Source organism: Saccopteryx bilineata, chromosome 1, assembly GCF_036850765.1.
Source record: "Saccopteryx bilineata isolate mSacBil1 chromosome 1, mSacBil1_pri_phased_curated, whole genome shotgun sequence".
In the NCBI taxonomy this organism is placed as follows: domain Eukaryota; kingdom Metazoa; phylum Chordata; class Mammalia; order Chiroptera; family Emballonuridae; genus Saccopteryx; species Saccopteryx bilineata.
In genome coordinates, this window is record NC_089490.1 from 278,737,307 (window position 1) to 278,763,998 (window position 26,692).

The following is a 26,692-nucleotide window of genomic DNA, read 5'->3' on the forward strand; positions in this document are numbered from 1 at the left end:
ATGGAATAGAAATTGTTAAAATGATGCTTAGGTTAATATTTACATATACAAATAGAGTTGAAACTTGAAAGTTTACCTTTCCCTAGGGACCTTCTTGAGTCATCCTCAGAGTTGAGTGTGAGAACAAAATAGGAAAAATTCTATTTATTTTTTTCCTTATTTAAAAATTTCTTGTGCTTTATGATATACATAATTTATTAGTAAAATAATATACACATCTTATTTGTAGTAAATTCTAAATAAATCTTAAACCCATAAATAAATTTCTACCCATAGAATACACCATCAAAACTGTTTGTTGGCCAGATTCCTGTAAATTCACTCTTAACTTTCGTCTTAATAATTGGACATTTCTCACCCCTTCCCCAACCTATGCTGTTCATTTTCTTGACATAAATAAAAGAAAATTAAATGTTATTATTAAGAACAAATTAGCCCTGGCTGGATTGCTCAATCTAGAGCATCGTCCTGAGTCACAGAGATTGCCACTTTGATCCCTGGTCAGGGCACATACAGGAACAGATCGATGTTCCCGTCTCTGTCTTGCTGTCTCCCTTCCTTTCTCTCTAAAATCAATAAAATAAACATTTTTATAAAAAGAACAAATTAAAATTTTAACACAACAAGAAAGACTTGAGCCTGACCAGGCGGTGGCACAGTCAGACTGGGATGCGGGGGACCCAGATTCGAGACCCCGAGGTCGCCAGCTTGAGCGCTGGCTCCTCTGGTTTGAGCAAAGCTCACCAGCTTGAACCCAAGGTCACTGGCTTGAGCAAGGGGTTACTTGGTCTGTTGTAGCCCCACGGTCAAGGCACATAGAAGAAAGCAATCAATGAACAACAAAGGTGTCGCAACGAAAAACTAATGATTGATGCTTCTCATTTCTCTCCGTTCCTGTCTGTCCCTAGTCCCTATCTATCCCTCTCTCTTACTCTCTCTCTTTCTCTGAAAAAAACAAACAAACAAAAAAAACAAACAAAAAGAAAGACTTGAGGAAAGGACACTGTAAAAATTCTTACTATGAAAATTATAAGGGATATTTGTTTTATTTAACCATAATACCATTATGACACCTAACAAAATCATCCTAGCAGTCCAGCACATTACAAGTTCTTAGATTGTCTCCTTAAATGTCATTTTATAGTTGGTTTGTTTGAATGATGATCCGGATAATGTCCAGACAGACATTATTTTTGGTTGGTAATCCTGTGATCAAGAATATTTTTCTGCTTCCCTCTTTTTTTTGCCATTGATTTGTTGAAGATACTTACTTAGGTCAACTGTCCTGTAAGTGCCTCATGTTCTACATCTGTCCTACTGCTCCCTGATGATGTCTGCTACTTTGCCACCTTGCTTCTTTGTCTGCAAGAGCCTGATCAGATTCAAGTTCAGTATGTTTGGGACAAATCTTTCACTGGTTGTTCTTTGCCTAATACGACATAGAAGACATGTCTGGTTCTCCATCTTAGTGGTTCAGGTGATAGCTTCTTGAAATCTGTTGATAGCTTTCTTTTTTCTTATCCATAAGAAAGGAATGCTTTGGGATGGTATTTCAGTATCGTACAGATATCTAGTGTTTCATCAACATTTCACCTGATTTTATTATCCCTGATGATACTTGGCCTGAAATAATTTTATTAGGCATTGCAAAATAATTTTTTTCAAAATGTTAATTTTTACATTTATTGTCTGGTTTTTCTATACAGAATTACTTATTATCAGCTAGAGCTATTTAGTTAACGTGAACTTGTTTGTTCAAAAGTAGCAGGACAGATGCGCAGTCATTTCCCTTTAATTATCAGTTTTCATGGTAAGGAACTGATGAGCTTACTACTTACATTGGTGATAAAAATGTTTTCTATGATGTTGCTTTTTCCTTTTTTAAAAAGTTTTTGTTTTCGGCCTGCCACTTTTTGAGTGTAATGAACTCATGGATTTGTATGTATTCAGTGTGTTTCTATCAGTTTAGGTCATTATGCTTTTTGATGCTTGTGAGACTCTTCACAGTTGTTCCTGGCTCCTTTTGCCACTAGCCTTTTAGACCTCGATAACGTTGCTGTTCTCTGGCTATAGAGAATGTTCCAAGAAATGCATTTCTAGCCCCAGTTCTAGTATATTTCATTTCTTTTAAAAGCCCTGGTTCCTTTTAGTGGGAGATGCTACTAGAAGTTTTCATTGTTTTGATTTTGAAGTTTTCATTGAGTTTTTTCCTCTCTTTCAGCATTTTGCCCTTACCACATTGGTCATTTCTCCCTTGTTGGTTTGGGATTTGAAGAACATGTGAGTATAATATTTATACAAATTTACTTTCCTTGATTATCCCTGAAAATATGATATTTGTTGAATAATTAACCCTTTGAGTGGTGAGTTTTTTCATGCTCGCTGACTCCTGAGAGTGAGTTGTTTTTCAAAAAATGAAATTAGTTCCAGTTCCAGTTTTATCAACTTAAAATTATGTTTGTTTGATAACCAACTTATGGAAACAATAAGAACATACATTTGCCTTTTTTTAATGTTGCCTTATACATTTTTAAAAATAAATTTTTGTTACGATCCTACTCTGGATGGTCAGGAGGCACAAGGACGTACATGAATGTTCGTACTACTCAAAGGGTGAATAATATTGTAAAGAGTTACTTCATTTCTCAGTCTGCCTTATACAAAGGTATAGTTATCTAACACCATGTTGTTTTCTTTAAAAACTGACAGTGGCTCAAATTGGTAGGTTATGTTGCCAGCTAAAGAAGGTGTGCTCTGAGATCCCGTGTCCTCCTTGCTGTTGGTTATCCAGAGGCATACTATAGGAAAGTTTCCTTGCAGACTGTTTGTGACCTGCCCAGTGAACCTGTGCGCCCTTTTTCGCTTTTTTGCCAGATGCCCCTTAAAAATTTAGAAACATAGCAGTATATCATCAATTGATTAAAAAATAGCCAATCTTTGAATGATGGGCTGTAGTGTTTTGTAAATATTTTGCTTTAATTTTGACATCTTAGCATTGCTTTTCAGAGGTTTTGTAAATATTTAGATGGACAAGTACTGCTGTTCGGGGGGGGGGGATATTTAGTTTTTAAGAAAGAACTGACATCTGGATGCTCATCTGTTTATGTATGTGAATCCTGAAAGAGCACGTTTTGAACTGTTCTGAAGGGGCAAGGAGATGTGTTTCAGAGTTTGTTACAGCTCTCCGAATTCTCATTAGTTGAATGCAAGAACTTGAAAAGTTATGGTGAATTCTTTGTTAAATTTTGACTCTTCAAACTATCGCCACTTCATACTCTATATGAAATTCAGGAACCAAAAAGAGGCTACCCAGACTCTTGTTTTCTGAGTTGAGAATGGGACAGATTTGGGGAGCAAGGGATAAACAGTCATTTTTAGTGGTAGGAAATGAGGTGGCTGGGATGCATCGGGCAGGTAGACAGCTTAGAAAGTGTGCTGCTGCTCTTCGTGCTCAGTCTTAGCAAGTCCGCTTCAGAATGGGGCAGAGCACAGACTCATTGCATTACAACTTTCCCCTTAGTTTTATAAAATTTAATTTACTCTATTTTGTCTGCTTGAATAAAGTGTTCTTTAATTTTTCCTTATCCTTTTATAATATATGACTGGGAGAATCTGATTTTCAAAGATGTCATCCAAAGAGAATTTTGTGGTTGTTTTCTAGATGTAAATTGCCTAGACACGGTTCATTTCTAGTTTGGTTGAATTGTTTAATACATTATTATCCTGGGGTGGGGTCATGTGGTACAATGAAAGTTTATGTTTTTCTTTATTTCTAGGTCCAAGCGTCTCATTTCGAAGGCCTGATCACAACCATAGTTGGGTATATACTTTTAGCAATAACACTGATAATTTGTCATGTATCCTTTAATGAACCAACTTGATGTTTAGAAATATTATTCATACCAAAGAGTTGTTTCTGTTACTGATAAAACTATAGTACTGTATTTCTCTTCCCTTGTACCCTTAGTAAAAGTTGTGGACATTTGAAGTGAAGATAAGGACAGACAAAATATGGAATAAATTAATTCTATCTGCCAAGTAATACTATATTGCCTAAATATTTATGTCTTATTGTACCTTGAAATGCCCAGTTTTTCCTTGACTAGATGCTGTAGGGCTTGGCAACTCTTGTTAAATTTCATAGATCTCGTCGCTTGCTGGGAGTCTGCTATATCGTTGTTAAGGTAATTCTTGTTATAAGTTAAAACTGGAAATGATTTCTTTTCATTTGGGTGATATTGATGACCTTTACTTTTGCTTAAGGTCTCTTTGCTAGTGGTGGTGGAAATTGGAGTGTTCCCTCTCATTTGTGGCTGGTGGCTGGATATCTGTTCCCTGGTGAGTTTATTCATTATCATACAATGAAATAATATAAAGGCTTCAGAAAAGACATTTTTAGAATGGGTTTCTTTTAAAGGAAAGTCAGTATTTGATAATAATTTGCTTAATTTGTTCTGAGAATGTATCACTGTGGAGTCTTAATGTTGCTAATTTTTCTTGAGTACCTGATTTTTTTTTTTGAGGGTTCATGCAGATTTTTTTTTTTTTTTTTTGAAAATGCAGTCTTTTTATTACAAAGAAAGCACCAAAATAGTACTCTAGGCTAGTAAGCATTAAGCAGACAACTGAGACGGAGACTTTCTGAATTCCATAACCAGTCACAGTGATCGTTGTCATCTTGTCTTTGAGTTAAGTTAGGCTTTTGTGCAGCACATCAACCTAGTCTCGTCTCCCCCTCTAAAATAAACGAGGGCACCTTCTGCTGGACATACACTTTTTCTGCCCCAGAAACTTGATCCCTAGGGAGAGATGCATATCAGAAGTATGGGTCCATCATAACTTTATGTAACAGATCTTTTCAGCAAAACAATGCAAATTAGGAAGGAAGTAACAGCTATTCCTCTTTTATGCTCAGGGCGAACTTCACAGATACATGTCATGCTATCCAAGTAATCATTATTTTCAGGGTTTATTGGTATTAAGAGTTTTCTCCCAGCTTTTTGTGCTAAATGCTAACATTACCTGGGTAACAATATTTCTTGGGTAATTCCCAATGTTTCTTTCTCCTTGACAAAAATGAAAGAATTATTTGTTTATGGAATGTTAGTGCATTCTCTTCTTGGTTCCTTACACCAAGAAATCAGCACTAAAGAAGCTTTATCCAAAGGAAAGAGTTACTATGCTTCTAAAATAGCTGAGTTGAAGAGTCAAAGTTTGGCATGTTGTCACCAAACATTTTCAATTTCCCTGTTTAAAACATGAGAAAACATAAATGGGAGCAGCTTTTCAATAAAGATACATTGCTAACATTACATCATCAATACTGAGAATTTACACATTAGAAACTATTATCAAGCATGTCAAGCAAAACACAACTCCAGAGCACAAGGGATTTTGAAGGAGGACAAAACCCACAATAGAACATTGTAATAGAACTAGTATGTTTGTCATCCATTGGTCTGTACGGTCTTGCTCTTGGGCTTCATGTTGCAGAGGATTAAGTGGCAATGAAGTCAAGTTTTCTTGTTCTCTAGGGTAAAGAATACAGTTGCCTCTTCCCAGGGTATTTGGACATTTTATTTATTCACATCTTGTCCTAACAAGCCTATTCTTCCCCCTCAGGGCAGGAACCTTTGCCCCAGCCCTTGCCTTGTTCCTATTTTCTCATGCAGATTTTTGATGTTAGAGTACTTTGAGAAACTTTTTGATAATCAATGGAGAATTTTCTTCTCATTTTACTCTTTCAAACTTTACGATAATACCAAGACATTATACACATAAAAAGAGCAGTGTGATAAGAGGATGGTTTTTGTAATCAGTTCAACCCTAACTATTTGTTTTAACTAAGATCTTTAATGGCTATCAGTGATAGTAAGTTTTTGACTTTTCAAAAATATTTTATATGTAGAAAAGCTACTTTCGGTTCTGAGATAACATTTTCTCTCATACTTTACTATTAAAACTTGGTATGAATACAGACAGACCTATAGCCAGGAAAAGAAGATAGTATGTTAACTAAAAATGGTTCTTTTATAGTATTAGTATCAGTAAGGTTTTTACATAACAGTTGATTTATTAGTCTTTTTTTTTTTTTTTTTTAACAGAGACAGAGAGTCAGAGAGGGGGATAGATAGGGACAGACTGACAGACAGGAACGAAGAGAGATGAGAAGCATCAATCATCAGTTTTTTGTTGTGACACCTTAGTTGTTCATTGATTGCTTTCTCATATGTGCCTTGACCATGGGCCTTCAGCAGACTGAGTAACTCCTTGCTCGAGCCAGCGACCTTGGGTACAAGCTGGTGAGCTTTGCTCAAACCAGAGGAGCCTGTGCTCAAGCTGGCGGCCTTCGGGTCTCAAACCTGGGTCCTCCACATCCCAGTCTGACACTCTATCCACTGCGCCGCCGCCTGGTCAGGCTGATTTATTAGTCTTGCTGCTTATATATAAACGTTTTAAAGTGTCATATACATCTTTGAAATAGTGTGTAACCTTATATCATTTATATTTCTGTGACATCATGAGATGGTATTAAGAGAACTGTGGTCCTAGAACATCATAATCTATGTGTATAGTGATTTTTATCTACTTCCCTATAAGATGGAAAATTTTATTTTATTTATTTTATCTTAATTTTTCTGAAGTGAGAAGCGAGGAAGCAGAGAGACAGATTCCCACATGAGCCTGACTGGGATCCACCTGGCAAGCCCACTAGGGGGCGATGCGCTGCCGATCTGGGGTGTTGCTCCATTGCAACTGGAGCCATTCTAGTGCCTGAGGTGGAGGCCATGGAGCCATCCTCAGTGCCCAGGCCAACTTTGCTCCAAGAGAGCCTTGGCTGTGGAAAGGGAAGGAGAGGGGTAGGGTGGAGAAGCAGATGGGTGCTTTTCCTGTGTGCCCTGATCAGGAATTGAACCTGGGACTTCCACACGCCAGGCTGTGCTCTACCACTGAGCCCACCGGTCAGGGCCAAGATGGAAATGTTAATGTGGCAAACATTGGTGCTACAACTCTTGCTCACCTGTTCTGTTTTGATTTAGGAAATGTTTGATGCTACTCTGAAAGATCGAGAGCTGAGCTTTCAGTCGGCTCCAGGTACTACCATGTTTCTACACTGGCTAGTGGGAATGGTCTACGTGTTCTACTTTGCCTCCTTCATTCTTTTACTGAGAGAGGTAAGTTCTACAGGGAAGTGTTGTCACTCTACATTCATGAAAAAAACTTTTGTTTAACTGTAAGTTGTGCCTCAAAAGTTAGAATTTCCTAATGAAATCATTTTTTTTTTTTTTCCCATTTTTCCGAAGCTGGAAACGGGGAGGCAGTCAGACAGACCTCCCACATGCGCCCGACCGGGATCCACCCGGCATGCCCACAAAGGGCGATGCTTTGCCCCTCTGGGGCATCGCTCTGTTGCGTCCAGAGCCATTCTAGCGCCTGAGGCAGAGGCCACAGAGCCATCCCCAGCATCCGGGCCATCTTTGCTCCAATGGAGCCTTGGCTGTGGGAGGGGAAGAGAGAGACAGAGAGGAAGGAGAGGGGGAGGGGTGGAGAAGCAGATGGGCGCCTCTCCTGTGTGCCCTGGCCGGGAATCGAACCCGGGATTCCTGCACGCCAGGCCAACGCTCTACCTCTGAGCCAACCGGCCAGGGCCTGAAATCATTTATTTTAAGAGAGAATAACTGATAGATAAGTTTGACTTAATTGCTTTAAACTATTTTCAGTCATTTTTCTCAAAAATAGGCAAGTTTTAATGTTTCTGTCTAGAAATAGTTAAAAGTTTCAAAGACGACTAGACTGGGGGTAGACAAATAAATGCACTTATTTGTAGCCATCTTCTAATACAAATTCTTGGAATTTTATGTGATCCAAGCCTGTTTTAAGCTTCATTCAAGGAAATTTAATGTTGGAAATACCCAAAGGTTATGGTTTTATAGGATCGAATATGTAAAATGGCCTTGAAGCAGGCACCTTAAGCATAGAATTAGAATGAAAGTCCTTTATGATTCTAGTTCATTTGCCAGATGGGTACCTTACCAACTCTATATTTGGAGAAGACAGTTTTTATGATTTGAAGACAGTGACGTGGAGGGGGCGGTTGTCATTCTTTAGTATACATCTCATGAGTCATTCTGGTGCAGTAAGAAGTATAAAACTGGTAAGTGTGCATTCTTTCCCTCAGTATCACTGCACACTCAACTCTGTGTTAGTTGCTGGGATAAGAGAATCAAAGGCATAGTCCTCATTCTATAATGTAAAATCATATCCCGGGAAGGAATTTAACGGTTGAACAAGTCAGCTCACTCCTTTGAGAGTGGTGATGAGATGTGCAAGGGCCTGAAGGAGCAGACTGACTAATCCAGTGTGAATGGGATCCAAAAGCATAGAGACCTAATGCTGTTCTCGGTGTAGTTGCTGTTTGAGTGTTTTAAGGAATTGGGGGGGGGGGGGGTATGCCTAGGGGCCCACATGTTCTCCTGAATCATATAGTGTAAGTTCAGTAAATTCTGTTTGCAAATTAAACTTGTATTTTTTTTAAAACAAGTGATTGAGACTAAATAATATTTTTTAAAAATTTATAATTACAAATTACCTCTAAATTACATTGTTAAGTGATAAAAAGTTGTATACTGAATTTTTCAATTTATCTATGTGGATTTCTGTTGGTATGGAATCCTAGTATTTGGAAGTTAGATGGAACCTTAGAGATATACGTTATAATCTCCTTGTTTAGAAGCTGGAGAAATAGAGTTTGGGCAGATGAGATGCTTTATACAAGAGTAACTCAGTGAGTTTGGACCACCCAGGACTCATACCCAGACTTTTGAATTGATGCTTTCGAAAATGTAGGTAGTAAAATCAAGATGTGTACTGAGAAGTTATAAGGTTTCTTAATTAAAATAACTCTTCTCAGAAAGTGAAAGAATGAAATCAGATCTTTTATTTTTTTATTTTATATATTTATTTTAGAGAGGAAAGAGAGCGAAAGGGGAGAGAAGCAGGAAGCATTAACTCCCATATGTGCCTTGACCAGGCAAGCCCAGGGTTTCAAACCAGTGACCTCAGCATTCCAGGTCGATGCTTTATCCACTGCGCCACCACAAGTCGGCGTGAAATCAGATCTTCTGTTTAGAATATTTATAAATTACAACCTAATTCTTACACTAGATGATACAACATAATGACAATTAAAAAAAAACACTTATTTTTCATCTAGGAGCTCTAAATTTGACAAAATGCCCTTGAATACATTTATTTCGCATTAAATGATTAAAAACATAAAAGGATATCAAACGCAAGATAATTTATTGTAAAGATTCTGATTTAGGAACTTGTTTTCCCAGGACAACCATAGGAATTTTCTGGGGCACATTTTTTTAGGAAGCCTAAGTAATTTTAAGATTTTTTTCCTTTTAATGTTTAGCTCATATAAAGAGCCTTGAAGACATTGGTGAGTATTCATAGCATTAAAAATGTATTTGCAGGTACTTCGACCTGGTGTACTGTGGTTTCTAAGGAATTTGAATGATCCAGATTTTAATCCAGTACAAGAAATGATCCATTTGCCCATATATAGGCATCTCCGAAGATTTATTTTGTCAGTGGTAAGCATACCTTTTTATTGTTTTTGAAGTCAAGTGTGCTCCATAGATTGAATAACTTAGTTAAATCTGTGGAACTTGGTTGTTAAGTAGCAGGTTTATTAGTTACTTTGATAAATAAAATATATACTGAAACAAAAATGTTTTCTATTACTTTAGTAGTATAATTAATTACCAAATTATGAAATTCTGGATTATAATTAATTTGCATTAAAGCAATGGAGACTTATTCATAGCTTCTAAATTAAACTCTTAATATAGTGTCTCAAAGTTTCTTCCCTGCCTAGAAGAAATTACCTAGTTAAATCTGAACTTTTCCAAAATAAAATTGTAAAAGCAATATTGCACCCTTTGGAAAGTTTTATAGCCATTATATGGGTCATGTTTTATAATGATCACAGGTGATTTATTAAGTTGCAGACAATTGTGATCTTTCATTGTGAGTTTCTAGATCTCTCATCATGTACCATGCAGTGATTATCATTTGTGGCTACTGTTTGAGCACTGTGTTGGAGAGGGAGGGAGGGAGGGAGAGAGAGAGAGAGAGAAAGAAAGAGAGGGAGGGAGAAAGAGAGAGGAGTAGCCATCTCAGGAATGTATTCTTTACATAGGAGGATCCAAATATAATGTGTTGAGTGAGAACACTCTGCACCCTGGGTGGGTATAGATTTGGCTTAGATATTGGGTGAGCATGTTTAGAAGTTAGCTTGTCTTTCATGGCAGTAATGTACAATGGTGTCATGCCCTTTTTCTTACTGCAGATTGTCTTTGGCTCAATTGTCCTTCTGATGCTTTGGCTTCCTATACGTATAATTAAGAGTCTGCTGCCTAATTTTCTACCATATAATGTCATGCTCTACAGGTAAGTTTTTGAAATTCGGAAGCTTTACTAATTTAGCTTTGTTAGGGATTTGATATTCAGAGTACAGGGGCTCCTTGGGTTACAACAGTCTCGACATAAGACGTTTTGAGTTTATGATGCTCACTCATAAAAACTTTTAAAAAATTGAGATGTGAGGATTTTGGCTTACACCATTAGCATTGTGCTTATGGACTACATTGGCGAACTAGTTTGGTTGTGTGTGGCAGAAGAATACACAGTAATGTGGCATATGAGTGAGGGAGTTGGCTTACCCCCGTACTCTTACCTATGCCATTTTAGACTGTTAAAAGGGTAAGTGTTCTGTTTGTGTTATGCTAGGGTGCCTTTCGACTTAGACCAAAATTCGTGTTATGTCACTGTTGCAGGAATGGAACTGTGTCGTAACCTGAAGACCCCCTGTACATACATGTAAAACATGTATTTCTTAATAGACATTGGAAATTGTTTGATAGTTAACTTTTGCCATGTTCTAGATCACATAAACATTAGCAGTTACATTTTTCAAAGGAAGGCAGACTTATTTTTCTGCAAATGAAGTTTGCTGTTGTTCAGCATTGAAATGTTTTATGTGAAAAACATAAGGAATATAGGTAGCTATAGTTGCACATTTAGTTATGGATTGAAAATAGGATATAAGGCTTATAGATGGAAAATCTTTTTTTGATTTAAAAATTTAAGTTACCTGGAAACCTAGTTCTTATTGCTCCTATACTCCCTTTTTGAGTGCTTTGTATTACCTTTTCACCTAAAGCAGAAATCTGCCAGGCAAATTGAATTTCTTCCTCAGTTTTATTTCTAAATAGTCTTTATATCTTTTTAATTCTGATTCTTTACATCTTATCTACTCCATTTCAGTTTACCACTTACTACCTTAGTTTAGGCCTTCCTTTTGTTCTCCATTTGTAATCCATCCTTAATACCCCCACCCCTTCCTCTATTATCTACACCATAATATCTGGGTCAGAATGATGAAGGGGAGCTGTGTTCTGGGTGTGTTGAGCAAGGAGTGACCAGTTGTGTAACATGCTACTAGTAACATGCTACCAGTGAGGTGAGGACTAAGTCTTGACCATCAGATTTAACCACAGGAAGGTTATTGGTAACCCTTGTGGGGAACAGTTTTGTGGAATTGGAGTGGGAAGTGTTGCTGGCCTTGAGAGCAGTGAGAGAATTGATAAAGACAGTGGAATGGGTTCATTCAGCTATAGGAGGAGTTTTGCTGTCATTCCTTTAAATGTTTAATATGATAGAGTTATAATGGAAAATAGAATTCACATTACAAATTATGGCTCTTTGTAATTGCCTTAGTGATGCTCCGGTGAGTGAACTGTCCCTTGAGCTGCTTCTGCTTCAGGTTGTCTTGCCAGCATTACTTGAGCAGGGACACACGCGTCAGTGGCTGAAGGGGCTTGTGCGAGCATGGACTGTTACCGCTGGATACTTGCTGTAAGTACAGACAGGTACTGTAGGCATATTATGTGTCAGTGTAGTAACCTTTCTGAACAACTATGTTCTATGCCCTGCTCAGGAAATACTTGTTTCATAAAGAGACAGTTTAGTGATATCTGTAGGTTATATTTAAATAATTCTACATGCATTTATGGAGAATGTATGCATGTTTTTATTTTTATTTTTTTGAGTGAGAAAGGGAGGAAGAGAGTGAAAGAGAGAAAGAAAGAGAAGCATCAACTAGTAACCCTTCTGAACAACTATGTTCCATGCCCTGCTCAGGAAGTACTTGTTTCAGAAAGAGACAATTTAGTGACATCTGTAGGTTATAATATTTAAATAATTCTACGTTTATGGAGAATGTATGCATGTTTTTTTGTTTTGTTTTGTTTTGTTTTTGAGAGAGACAGAGAGAGAGAAAGAGAGAAGCATGAACTCATTCCACATAGTAGTGCATCCATTGATTACTTCACATATGTGCTCTGACTGGGGCTTGAACTGGTACCCTCAGAGTCAAGCCAGCGCTCTGGGGATCGAGCTGGAGACCCTGGGATCAAACCAGCGACCTCGACCTATGGGACAGCACTAAATGTGCTGCACCACCGGCCAGGGCTGTTTTTATCCTCTTACAGAGAGAGGTTTGCTGCAGGCCCAGGTTTATTCATTTTATTATACTGGGTAAAAAAATAAAAAAAGTTTTAGTGCATTAAAAAACAAACCACCATATCCTTATTTTAAAGGTCTTAACCTGCCAGACCTGTGGTGGCACAATGGATCAAGCGTCAACCTGGAACACTGAGGTCACCAGTTCGAAACCCTGGGCTTGCCTGGTCAAGGCACATATGGGAGTTGATGCTTCCTGCTCCTCCCCCCCTTCTCTCTCTGTCTCTCTGTCTGTCATGAATGAATGAATGAATGATAAAGTCTTAAACTTGGTATGAGTCATTCTCAGATTTGATTTCTCGATTATTTAGTCAACATATTGAATTTTTTTCAAGCTTTATTTTATATACTTATTTAAAAGTTGAATCTTTGTGATTTAAATTCCTTCTCCCCAAAAATATGTGGCATTCTGTAGATAACCTTAGTGTGATACCTGTATTTGGTTGATATGCATTTGGTTGTATTTAATTATTTATCCTTTCCTAACTGCCCTGTGCCTTGCCCTAAGTCTCTTTCCCCAGGCTCATTTATGCCTTAAATGATCTGTGCATTGGAGGTTTTAGTTGAGATACAGTCCAGCAGACAAAATAGCCTCTTATAAAGAGGAAAAGAAGTTATTGTTATTTATTTTTGCTTAAGATCTTCCCATAAAGTATATTGTACATTTTATACTTTTCCCCCAGATACTGATCTCTTCTCATAATAACAATATAAATTGAATTTATTGATATTTTGTATGTTAATTAATGTTAAATTTGGAAGGATTTATTTTAAATCAGGTACAACAACCATTTAGACCAGATTGAGGTAATAGTGGTGATGTGTGCAGATTCTACTTGTTATATTTTCTACCCTAAATAATAATTATTAAGAAATAATTATGTCTTCTGTTTATTCTGATCCTGAAGTGAGAATTTTCACTGATGTAATTTTATATAGGGATCTTCATTCCTATTTATTGGGAGACCAGGAAGAAAGTGAGAACAGTGCAAACCAACAAGTTAATAATAACCAGCATGCTCGAAATAACAACGCTATTCCTGTGGTGGGGGAAGGCCTGCATGCAGCCCACCAAGCCATACTCCAGCAGGGAGGGCCTGTTGGCTTTCAGCCTTACCGCCGGCCTTTAAATTTTCCACTCAGGGTAGGTACTGTGTTGACTTAATCAAAAGTTAAGTTTTTTCAAATTTCTATTGAGAAATTCTGGTGCTGTTACTGGTCCTGTTAGCATGTAGTCAGTCCTCTGGGTAAATGTGTCTTAACAGTCTCCTGACAAGAACTCATGTTTTAGCCTTTGCATTATGCAACATAATATATGTCAATGTCACCTAAATTTATCAAATTTCAGAGATGGGCCTTAGAGTTGGGATTTCTTGTGCTGTTGTTCCATGCTGTTTCAAAGGAAAGATATAAAAGACTGTATGTCAAATAAGAAATTAACATTTAAAGATTTCAACAATGTATCGGTAACAGTTTAATGTATCAGGGCAGTTTAATGTTTTTCTCTTATTTAATTCTTCTCCAAATACCTAGAGGCATGAGTGTGGATCTCATGTTTACATCTGATGAAACTGAAGACCAGATTGGTTAGGAAAGAGACATTCCTAACCAATTCCAACACTGGGTCACCAGTGTTGTTAAATCCTGTGGTCAGGCCTCGATTCTCCCTTACTTGCTATATTAGTAGCATATTACATGATTGGTCACTCCTTGTTCTACAAAATACTTTTTTGAAGGTTTTCAGGAATCTTCATAGAGGTGATGCCTGAGCTAAGTCTTGAAAGCTAGAAGGCCAGGCAGAGAAAGATGGAAAGGAGGAAGGGGATTCCAGGCAGGTATCAGGACAAGAGGCAGGTGAGACTTGGTAGGTTTGAAACTACAGGGAATTGAATGTATCTAGAGGGTGGGGTGGATGTAGGTGAGTACTGAGAGATGAAGGGGAACCTTACGAGATGAAGGGGAGCCATGAGAAATGGGGGAGAGCTGGAAGAGATGAGGCTCTTGGATTGGCAAAAAGTATTTTCTGGCCTCTATCATAGCGGTAATCATTAATGGGTTTCTCAAGCAGAGAAAGCTGACCAAACCTCACAGCCTCCTCTTGGACAGTTCTCACCTGTCCTTTTCAGCCTTCCCACCAGAGCTTTGCTTGCCAGGCTTAGGAAGGCTTGCGCCTGGTCTGATAGAAGGCAAACAGCAGTTACTACCTTGCTGTCCAGGGAGCCATGTGCCATTTTCATCTTCTCAGTACAGGAGCCAGTAGCTGCACATGGCTACTTACATTTAAATTTAATTACAAGCGAGTACAGTTTGTAAATATAGATGTGTTCATTATCTCAATGGTGAAAATTCCCTCAAAGTGTGTAATATATCAGGTTATGTGGTACGCTTTAAATATATTACAATTTTATTTGTCAGCCATACTGCCATAAAGCTGAAAAAATGAAAAAAAAAATTTTTTATAGGCAGCACGCCCGCACTCACCCGTGCGCATGCCCATACACACACAGTAAAATACAGTATAAAATTCCATTATTCATACACATGGACCCCATGTCAGATGCTCAGTTGACTGCATGTGCCAGTGGCTCCTTTGTTGGGTGTGCAGATGGAGAGATTGCCATCATGGTAAAAGGTTCTAATTGGGCAGGACTATTAGAAAGAAGCTTTCCTCCCATGAGTCGTCATTTTTGAGAATTTGATTTTTTAAAAAGTGAGTATTTTTACTTCTAATGAATTATGAGGAAAAATTTAAGCTGATCACATTTTACTTTTATGCTCTCTGATTAAAAAATGTATTTACTTGTTACCTGCCAATACATCTAATTGTGAAAATGGACATTTATTTTCCTTTTGGCTCAAATTATAGGTAATTTTACCCAAAGTATAAGTTTCCTTTTTATGTAGAATGGAAGGAAATCTGGAAATAACAATACAGATTATTTTTTTTCCTGGAAGAATTGTGTTGATTCTTAAAGGGTTATTATAAAATGCATGGAGCTCATATAAATCATTTATGCACTCTTATGTTTTGCCTTGCAGATATTTTTGTTGATTGTCTTCATGTGCATAACCTTACTGATCGCCAGCCTCATCTGCCTTACTCTACCAGGTATGAGCTTAACCTACCTCTACTGATGATGTCAGGGTAAGGTGCTATGTTGTAAAAAGGTATATCTTGCTGTGACTATTCATCAGATACAAATTGAAATGTATTCCCCCTCATTTCTGATTGAAATGGGATCGTGATCTATTTAGGGTTCTTCATCTCATTGGACTCTGTTGTATTGGATCAGAGGGAGAAAAATTCAGGTTATAGTTTCTAATTTATTTTTGGAGGTCAAGTACTTGTGACCACTCAGTTTTCATGGACATTGTCTTATTACAGTACAGGTTTTCAAAAAGTCATCTGTGTGGCTTAAATCATTTTCTCAGGCCAGTCTTTTGATGTTAATTGTTTGCTCTCCTCTTATAATTACCTTCTCAATCCACTGCATGCTGTTGCTAGAGACCTTTATGAAGCCAGACTCTTATCTTTTTATCATCTGGTGTTCACAAATATTCATCTTTAAATTTCAGTTAAACAGCATTTTTTTATTTTACCAGAAGCTGTGGATTAATACAGTAGTTGGTCATATTCTCAGAGGTCTGGTGTAAATGAGGTTGGAGCCCAAAGCCAATTACAAAGTGGCAGGAACAGCTTGCTGCCTCTACCCTCCCACTTAGTGTTTATAGCGAGCCAGAAAATTCAAAATCTTGCAGATGTGTGTTAGCCACTTAAATAATCATTAAGTGGAAGGTAAGTTTGAGCTCTTATAAAGCATATAACTGTGTATTGAGTTAGTGTCTTGATTTTAACACCAATTCAATATAATTTTATAGATCAAATTTATATTAATAAGTATTTGAGTTTTCCCATGAAGGTTAAGGTTATGAAGGACCAACCATGAAATTTTAATTTCAAGTGAGGTTTCTAATCTATATATTCTCCTCCCACCCCCCAAACTGTAGGAATTGTGATTTACCTTAAACTGGTAAAATTAAGCTTTTGTTTGTATATTTTTACTGTTTCTGCATAATAACTTTTGACCTTTAGAACTTTGCTCTTAAGCTCACTACTCACCACAGCTGTTAAAATGAATTTACCCATTTGGACAGTTTTATAGTTATAATTTTTATGTTCTATTTTCATGTTTTTATCTGAAATACTAAGAAAAAGTCAACAAAAGAAGGAAACCTAGTTCTAGTACTTGAATTTGGCAATAAAAGTATTTTTAATTTCATTGAAGATTGTTAACTAGATCTCCATTAATTCAGTCCTACCATATAGTAGAAAGAATGAAGTTATATATATTTAATCATAGGAATGTTTACTGTCAGTACATATTTCAGGTGGCGAGGATGTTCTTTCCCACTATAGATTACTTTTCTGTAGCTACCATTTAATTGATGATAACTACAAACTAAAACCTAACCCTGTTCTTTCAGAAACACTTTTGATTAGAAGTATGTGAAGTATGGAATAGCAAGTATCCTTTAAATTTTAAAAAACCTACCAAACAAAATTGAACATAAAAAAACCTTGGAGTAGAAATATACACACAGAATTTCTACAGAATTCTCACAGACGATTTTTAGATTTTCAAATTAACATGCACATGATTTCATGTCATGTACCATTTATAAGTATTTATCTTTAAAAATGATATTGTTTTCCTACCCAAGCCATTCTGTAAGGCTGCAACAAAGTGTTTATCAGCATTATATTCAGTAAGACTGACAGTTGAGCTAGTTTAGTTTGATTGGAGACTTGTAGTTTCAGTGATGAAGAGCATGAGCTTTGTCATGTAGACATGAGTCCAAATTCAGCCTCTCTCCCTGAGTAACCTTGATTGGGCAAGCTTCTGTTGCTAAGCCTACGTTTCTTAATCTTCAAAATGGAAGTAGTATCTATGCTGGGGTATTGTAGGAAGGATGAATGAGATAATATATGAGAAGTGCTCAGGACAGCCACTAGCTCCTTCTAGGTCAGGGTTCAGGAACCTTTTTGGCTGAGAGAGCCATGAACGCCACATATTTTAAAATGTAATTCCATGAGAGCCATACAACGACCCATGTATGTTACGCATTATCCAATGAAAATTTGGTGTCCCAGAGGACAGCTGTGATTGGCTCCAGCCACCTGCAACCATGAACATGAGTGGTAGGAAATGAATGGATTGTAATACATGAGAATGTTTTATATTTTTAACATTTTTTTTATTAAAAGTTTGTCTGCGAGCCAGATGCAGCCATCAAAAGAGCCACATCTGGCTCGCGAGCCATAGGTTTCCGGCCCGTTCTAGGTGTTCAGAACTAACAGATAGTTGAGTAAGGAGGAGGAATGGGTTCATAGGAAAGTGCTCTGTAAATTTGGGTCTCGCTGTTCTCTCTAGCCTTATTAAGAAGTAACCAGGTAAAGAACATTACTAAATAAATGGTCTTGCCTGAAAGTTAGGTATTTCTGTGTGAGTACATTGTAGAATTTATTGGTAATAACTGTTATCTGAAGCTATTCCTTAGCCATCTTTCAAATCTGTTTCTTAAGTTTCAACCTGTTTGTTTATTTTAGTTTCAGCATATTTAGATCCTAATTTATGCCAAGAAAATTAATATGGTATTCTTTGGTTATTGTGGTTTAAAATGTCATTGTGCCCACTTCTTACTGAAATACACTTAGTTTTCTGTCTAGATTAACAAGTCATTTGAAATAAAATTATTCTAAATTATTTGTGATGCTTCTAAATATTAAAACTATTAACAGCACAAATAATAGAAAATAAATTCTCTAATTTTTGTCTTATTTTCCTAATGATTTTATTTGGTGATAAAAACATGAAAATAAAAGCCCCTACAAGCTTTTTCAGTTTCAAAAGAACAAGTAATTGGCATGGCAAGTCAGAGTACATATCACAGGAGAGCTCTTCCCCAATGGTTTGCTGTGGTTTGGTTGTATTTTAATCAAATAATTGTGTTCTGTAGAGTTTGCTAAGCTTTTGTTGTTTGCTTTTAATGAAGGCAGTGATGTATCAAAATATGCTATCTTGATTAATCTCTTAAAATTATTGAAAATAGAACAGCGTTAACATAAAGATTATAGTTCTCTGTTTTGTAGCCAAGTATGTCACTTATCACCCTGTCTGTTTTCAGTATTTGCTGGCCGCTGGTTAATGTCATTTTGGACAGGGACTGCCAAAATTCATGAGCTCTACACAGCTGCTTGTGGTCTCTATGTGTGCTGGCTGACCATAAGGGCAGTGACAGTGCTGGTAGCATGGATGCCCCAGGGACGCAGAGTGATCTTCCAGAAGGTTAAAGAGTGGTCCCTCATGGTAGGTTTTTCTAATAAAGACCGATCTTGTCTGATATGTGTAGTGGATGTTTTGCAGTCATTTCTTTAAATCTTTTCATTTTTGTTTCTGGATTATCTTGATAGTGGCACGAAAGTTGCTTTTTTTGAATTAGAAGGGGTAGTCATTTAAGACAGTAGTGTTCTGGTTCATTCTGGGAACCACAGTCAAATGTATTTGAGAGGTAAAAGGAAATCATATTATTAAGTGGGCCAGTAAGGCTCTTCTTGAGTAAGTAATATAATTAGAAAACTTATTTTGGAGATTGATTACATTTTTAAGGAATTTAAAATTGATATGTTTAAGTAGAAATTTTCTTTAATGATATTTTTCCCTAAAATTTGATTTCTTGACCTATTTGAATATGTAAAAATCTTGACTTAAGTCAATGTTTTTCATATAAGTGGGATTTTTTTTAGTTTCTTAGTATATTGCTAAATCAAGAATGTCTTGGCTAATGTGAAAGTGTAGTAAGTAATGGAAATTTTTACTCTCAAGAAGGAACTAAAATGCCACAGAGGTGGGGGGAAGCGCCGCTATAAGACAGTGGTCCAAGTGTGGCAGTTTATTTGTTGATTGTAATGTTGGCCACGACTTGTAAAAAATATTTAGATAACTGCTCTGCCTTTTCATTTATATAACCAACTCTTATTTTGTATCTGAATCTATATTTTGGTTTCACTGAAAGTTTAATATGCATTTAATATTAATGTTGAAAAATATATAGATGGAGTGGTTTAATTGCTATTAATAAGATAATGAGACACAACTATATTTAAAATGTAGACACTTCTTAACTATATTTAAAAATACAGAAACCAGCTAATTCTAGTTTTCATTTGATGTCCTGCCATATCATTAATTTGCCATTTAAAAGAACAAATACTGCATCTCCATGCAAACCTCATTAGTTTTTTGTTGAAACAAATGTACTTATTGAGGCTATCTTAAGAAAAGGGAGGTCATCTGACATCAAGGCCATTTTAAAGACTAATTCCTTTGTCAGGATTTTATAGTGGCTCTTTTATCCTATCTCTTCTTTTTGTATATACTTCATTTTCATCTTGCCACTTTGTCCAGATTCTAGTATTGCATGGCCTAATACATTGACCCTGTAGCTAATGGCTACTCTATTAGACACTGCAAATATAGGACATTTCTATTATCCTAGAAAGTTCTGTTGGACCACACTATTCTAGAGGGAGCCACTTTTATCAGCTTGATTAATTACCTCAGGGTTTCTTCTATACCAGTCCACCTCAGGGGTCAGAGGTCAGCATGTGGGTGGTCACCATTGTATCAGGGGCCTGGAACAATCAATAGCTTTTCTTGGACAAACAAAAGCCTACTATTGAGAATGAGATTCAGAAAAACAGCACAGCCACTTGGTTAATATATGTAATAAAATGAAATTTCTTTAATTTTTTAGCAGCATAGCATAATAATGTTTTTATTATCACTTGAGCTTTTATAGTTATATATTAAATTTTTAAACATGTGGCAAGTGTGTGTAAGTTGTTTAAGATAATATATTCATTCTATTAGAAGTAAGGTCAAAGAAGAAAAATAAACTTCCAAATGGAATGAAGCATTTGGTTAAAAGTCAGAGATTGTCTTTAATGACATGCCTCTCATTTCCTAATAGATAATGAAGACTTTGATAGTTGCGGTGCTGCTGGCTGGAGTTGTCCCACTCCTTCTGGGGCTTCTATTTGAGTTGGTCATTGTTGCTCCCCTGAGAGTTCCCTTAGATCAGACTCCTCTTTTTTACCCATGGCAGGTAAGTGCACATCTTTTGCACATATTTCTTTTCAGATTTCGCATCAGGAAAGTCCTTAATTTTTAAAAGTGATTTTTTAAGTAGTTTGTTTAGAAAGACTCAACATTTGCTACTTCAGGAATCTTTGTAAAATTAATACATTTTAACGTATGGCTTTCAAAATATGCAGGTTATATACATCTTTTAGACCTTATTTTATAGGTTAAAAATGTTACTACTGGCCTGACCTGTGGTGGCGCAGTGGATAAAGCATCAACTTGGAATGCTGAGGTCGCCAGTTCGAAACCCTGTACTTGTCTGGTCAAGGCACATATGGGAGTGGATGCTTTCTGCTCCCCCCTTCCTCTCTCTAAAATAAATAAATAAATAAATTTTAAAAATATCTTTAAAAAAATGTTACTACTGATTTGAGGAATAGTATTTAAAGGTATAAACTAACAGATTTTGATCTTTATACCTCTTAGTTAGGGTAAAATATTTTGCTCCTTTGGCTTTGAGACTGCAAGCAGTAACATACTTTTGAGTAATTATAGCATATTATCCCACAGTCATAGGAATTATTTTGAGGGAACCTATGTAGGCCACAACAAAGGTCTTAAAGCTTATGGAGAAAGAAATTTAACTTTTTCATAGTACTTGGGACTGAAGTTAATGGCATAGACTTTTAAATTTTTTTGTTTTTAAGATTTTCTTTACTGACTTTAGAAAGAGGAGAGAGAGAAAGGATGGGATGGGGAGCGGGAAGCATCAACTCATAGTAGTTGCTTCTCATATGTGCCTTGATGTGACAGGCAAGCCCAGGGTTTCAAACCAGTGACCTCAGTGTTCCAGGTCGATGCTTTATCCACTGCGCCACCACAGATCAAGCCATAGACCTCACTTTTTTTTTTTTCTCTGAAGTGAGAAGCAGGGAGACAGAGAGACTCCTGCATGCACCCAACTGGGATCCACCTGGCATGCCTGCTAGGTGGTATTCTCTGCCCATCTGGGATGTTGCTCTGTTGCAACTGGAGCCATTCTAGCACCTAAGGCAGAGGCCATGGAGCCATCCTCAGTGCCCAGGCCAACTTTGCTCCAGTAGAGCCTTGGCTACGGGAGGGGAAGAGAGTGATAGAGAGGAAGGAGAGGGGGAAGGGTAGAGAAGCAGATGGGCGCTTCTCCTGTGTGCCCTGGCTGGGAATCGAACCTGGGACTTTCACATGCTGGGCCGACGCTCTACCACTGAGTCAACTGGCCAGGGCCTAGACCTTAGATTTTTAAGAGGTGTCATGGGAAAGAGGTAGGCATTGACTTCAGTCATTCAAAAGCTTTTCAGCCTTGTTTTTACTTCCTAGTACATTATAATGGATTTTCTTGCAATTAAAGTTATTTGGTATGTATTTCCCTTCCTCTACTTTCCAAATAAAGAACTTCTGCACATGTCATTTAATAGCAGATATATACTCGAGTGCTTTAATGTGTGTGCCAAAGCCCTGTGCTGCATAATGCAGATGGAAGTGAGACTAATGCAGCAGTTTCATGAGGACCTTACAGGCTGGTGGGAAAGATAGAAAAGTACATATGTAGATGGTGCTATGATTGGGCAAGCATCAGGAGAGGTATTTAACCAGCTTTGGAAGTTTCTGATAGTGGTTTTCTGTAGGAGGTAATGTGTAGGACAACGTAGTAGAGTAGAGAGGAGTGGGTAAGAAAGGAAGAAGTGTGTTCTAGGAAGGATCAAGTGGGTGGACCTCAGAGGGTGCGTATATAGTGAATTGCCTCTAATTCAGTGTGCTTATAAGTTAGAATGAAAGAGAAAACTAAAGAGCAGATGGAAGTAAGTAGGCATGTGTTAGGCTTGTCTGTGAGAGCTGTATTGCATTGTAGTCAAATTGCATCAGTTGATAGAAGGAAAGCTATTTTTTGTTGTTGTATTTTTACCATGACACCAGCTAATAAAGGTAGGGGGATTAATAGAATTAGAAAATCACTATTTTGTGGTAGTTCACAAAATAATTGATTCCAGCAATGATTGTTAGCAGGTGCTGAACCCATCAGGTGAAAGTTGATGGGTCCTCAGCTATTATTGCTGTGTAATAAGTTCCCTCACATTTAGTGGCTTAAAAGAACCATTTATTTTATCCACAGAGTCTGTGGCAGAAATTAAGACAGGGCATATCAGCTTGTCTCCTGCTCCATGTTGTCTGGGCCTGAGCTGGAAAGACTCCGTGGCTGAGTGTGACTTAACAGCCGTAGCTGGAATCATTTGGAGATACCATCATTCCCCTGTGAGGGGGTCAATGCTGGTTGTTGGTTGCACCCTACCTGAGCTGTTGCCACTGGATGTACTTGGGCTTCCTCACAACTTGGAAACCTCAGGGGAGCTGAGCTTCTTATGTTTTGCTTCAGGGAAATGAGTATCCCAACCAGTAAGGCAGAACCTGCATCTTCTGCAGCCTCATTTTTTCACTATGTTCTTCTGGGAACAAGTTACAGAGGTTGGTCCAGATTCAAGGAAAGGGGAAGTAGATCCCCTGCCGCTCAATAGGAAAAGAATTTGCAGACATGCTTTTTTTTTTACAAAAAGTTTTTTTTGTTCTTTTTTAAGTGAGAGGAGGGGCAATAGACTTCCATATGTGCCCCAACTGGGATCCACCTGGCAACCCTCATCTGGTGCCAATGCTCGAGTCAACTGAGTTATCCTCAGTGCCTGAGGCCCAATGCTTAGACCAGCCAAGCTATCCTCAGTGCCCAGGGCCAACACTCAAACCAGTTGAGCCATTGGCTGCAGGAGGGAAAGAGAAAGAGAAGGGGGCAAGGGAGAGAAGGGGAAGAAAAGCAGATGATCTGTTGCTTGTCATGTGTGCCCTGACCAAGGAATTGAACCCAGGATGTCCGCATGCCAGGCGGATGCTCTGTCTACTGAGCCAACCAGCCAGGGCCAAATTTTTTTTTTAACATGATAAAAATATAATGAAAATTTGTCAGTGGATATGTAATAATCCAAGGGGCTAAATAGTTACATGGGGACTGGATTAGAAATTTAACATAAATGCTGCAGTAAATGTTGCTTATTATCATCTGAATTTATAGTCTTCCTTCAGAGATTCCTTAGCATACTTCTCTGCCTCTTCCCTTATATCTTTTGGGATAGTTTCCTTTCTTCTTTTGGTTATTTCACCAACTCAGCTGAGTGCCATTTTGAACTTTATCCCTAATTTAATTATGTGTTATGTAAATTATTTTTGCAACTTCTTTAACAGTATCACACAGTAAGCCATTTTTTTCTTTGAAGCTTTTCTGTTTCTATTTTGCAGCTTGCCTGACTTTGCCAATAGCATAGCCCCAGTAACCATATGAAATATTCCATAGGTCAGTCATGTGGAGTGCTGCACCATCATTCACACTGTAAGACCCTAACATGAAACTAGCCAAAAGGTCTAATAGCACTGTAGGTTGTATATGCAGGTACACACGTGGCCACTGTGTCCGTAGACGCTTCAGTGAATGTTATAGCCAAAGTTAGATCTAAAGTTGGAAGCTTATTCTTTTGCAATGTCTGCTAAAGAACAAGCATCTGCCAACAAACTTGCTCTGCCATTCCAACATGCCCATCAACATTAAAAAGTCGTTTGTTGGAACCTTCTTAAAGTTTAGAAAGGAATAATTTTTCTAACCCAAAGTCAATGTCATCTTTACTGATTCCAGTAGCTATACTACTGTTTTCTCTAACCTTCATAGCATATTCAACTTGAAAAACTTTTCCATCAGGAGAGAATGTAGAGGCTGACAGGTCATGCCTGATGCTGATTGAGCTCATCCTGCTATAACCAGCAGAACATGTAGGGCTTCAGGGCCTAAAGCATTCCTCTTCCATTGCAGCGTGCAGACTCTTAACAGGGTCTCTCTTGCTGGCATGCTTTGGCACCACCACAATGCAGAAGTGATTATTTACATGGTGGCAAAGTGTCACCTTACAGATTACTTGATAATCTCAAAGGCAAACACACAACTTTATAGTAGAGGGGTCAAGTGGATGCTGCCTTTAACTCAGTGATCACTGCAAATACACCAAACGGTATGTGCCTCCTGGTGTTATTCAGGATGCAGCACTGAAAAGGAGCAAGGCAGCCCTAACACCGAGGAACTGGCCTGGCCCTGTCAGCTAGGCCAGTGTTTTTCATCTGCTGGTTTGCAGACTGGTGTGCTAGAAGTTTCTGCTGGTTCGTGAAAGAGGTAACCACCCTGATGGTGTATGAATATTATAGACACAGTGATCTCAGTCGAATTTGGTTATGCTTAGGGTGATTTCTGCCTTTGTGGTCCCCAAAGTAATTCATCCATTTTCACCTGTCCTCAAGTAAAAAAAAGATGGAAAACCACTGAGCTAGGCCTTGGTGTTCTGTTGTGCGTAAACATGTTTTATAGAACATCAACATTATATATATAAGTTCACTCTGACCCTGATGGATCAAGAAAAATGAGACCCCTGCCATAATTATGTCTGAGCATAGGTAAAACATGACTGTTGTCTAAACCACAAAAATGACCAAATATCCCCCGTCCAGGCAAACATGATTGGCTGCTGCTTCATTACCAATACAATTTTAGCCTTAGTCTGCCTCTCAGTCTGATTTATTAAGATACCAGATAATAGATCCTCTGCTTTCTAATAACATCTGACAGAGCAAAGCCCTGCCTGCTTCCTTCAATCCTCCCCAAGTCACCTCACATAAACTAAAATTCTGTATCTAGGCTTTTCTAACATGCTGTTACTAAGCACCCTCATGCTGTGTTCTCACCTCAGTGGGTAGTGAATACAACTTATTTGGTTACATGGTGGTCTTGACAGTACCCAACGTTTTTGCCTTGGAGAAACTATTCAATTTTATTTGAAACTATTCAATTTTATGAGGGATTATATGTTGTGAACCAGTAGCTTTACTGTTTAGAATCTGCTGCAAAGAAACATTTATACACATGAGTGTAGAAGGAGGCAAGAACGAGGCTATTTCTGCTGTTATATTGTTTTTTTATAATGTCAGAAAAAATTCTAAGCAACCCAGATATCCATCAACAGTGGCTAGGTAAAGTGTGGTAGATTTTCGCTTTGGAATATTAGTGTAGCAATTAAAAGAATGAAGTAGAGCTGTGTGTTTTGATGCAGGTATCTTTCAGGTATGTTTTTGAGTAGGGGAAAAACACAAGTCATAGACAGATATATGCAGCATGGAATCCTTCATATTAAACCCCAAACTTTGAAAACAGAACAACTTGCTTTTTCTTCATTCCTGACTCCAAGCTATTTGCCTTTCCTGTGCCAAACGGCTGCCGAACTGCGGGAGACAGGAATTCCAGCAGAGGAACTGGTGCGGTGTGTCCTGGCAGTGGGAAAAGCCAGGAAAGCAGTGGATCTTGCAAGAGCTTGCACCTCAGTGATCTGTGGACCTCCTTAGTGAGTCTCCCACAGTGAGGAGCCTGGTGTGACAGTGGAGGTTCTAGTAACAACAGTTCAGCAGAACTGGGAATGCTCCAAGCTACAAGCTCTCTGTGATCCATGGGAGGATTTCCTTAGGTCAGATATGCCTCCACAATCTTACTTTGACATAATCAGCTCAGCAAAAGCCAATAAAACAGTCTAAGGTTGGTTTATGAAATAAAATCATGGCACTGTTTTATTTATTTGCTCCTGAGATCTCCATTAATGTTCATACTTGTTCTAATTCTCTTGGGAAAATAATGTAGATTTCTGAAAGATACAAGAATGATTTTTGGACTGAAATGTGAACTTGAGCCTTTGAGAAAAAAAATTGCCTGTATTTTCTAGCATGTTTGTTAGTCTTCTGTAAAACTCTTACTAATCCTGCAGGACTTATGTAACAGAAGAAAACTATATAACCTCTATGTTGAATTTATTGCTAAAAAGAACAAAACCTGTTAAATGTTTTTCATT

The 26,692-nt window shown here is 37.7% G+C and overlaps 1 protein-coding gene and 1 pseudogene across 1 annotated transcript in view; one reads left to right on the plus strand and one right to left on the minus strand.

Annotated features, from left to right (window-relative positions):
* MARCHF6 (membrane associated ring-CH-type finger 6) overlaps positions 1–26,692 on the plus strand; it is a 78,924-nt gene that overhangs the window by 41,668 nt on the left and 10,564 nt on the right. Inside the window, exons 11-22 of the mRNA XM_066243586.1 lie at positions 2,222–2,280; positions 3,777–3,857; positions 4,116–4,184; positions 4,264–4,338; positions 7,041–7,175; positions 9,483–9,602; positions 10,361–10,461; positions 11,791–11,928; positions 13,534–13,738; positions 15,634–15,703; positions 18,781–18,962; positions 20,626–20,760. Coding sequence (XP_066099683.1) covers positions 2,222–2,280; positions 3,777–3,857; positions 4,116–4,184; positions 4,264–4,338; positions 7,041–7,175; positions 9,483–9,602; positions 10,361–10,461; positions 11,791–11,928; positions 13,534–13,738; positions 15,634–15,703; positions 18,781–18,962; positions 20,626–20,760 — 1,370 coding nt within the window. The remainder of the gene's footprint in view (positions 1–2,221; positions 2,281–3,776; positions 3,858–4,115; positions 4,185–4,263; positions 4,339–7,040; positions 7,176–9,482; positions 9,603–10,360; positions 10,462–11,790; positions 11,929–13,533; positions 13,739–15,633; positions 15,704–18,780; positions 18,963–20,625; positions 20,761–26,692) is intronic.
* On the minus strand, positions 22,903–26,688 carry LOC136313337 (proteasome subunit alpha type-3 pseudogene; annotated as a pseudogene).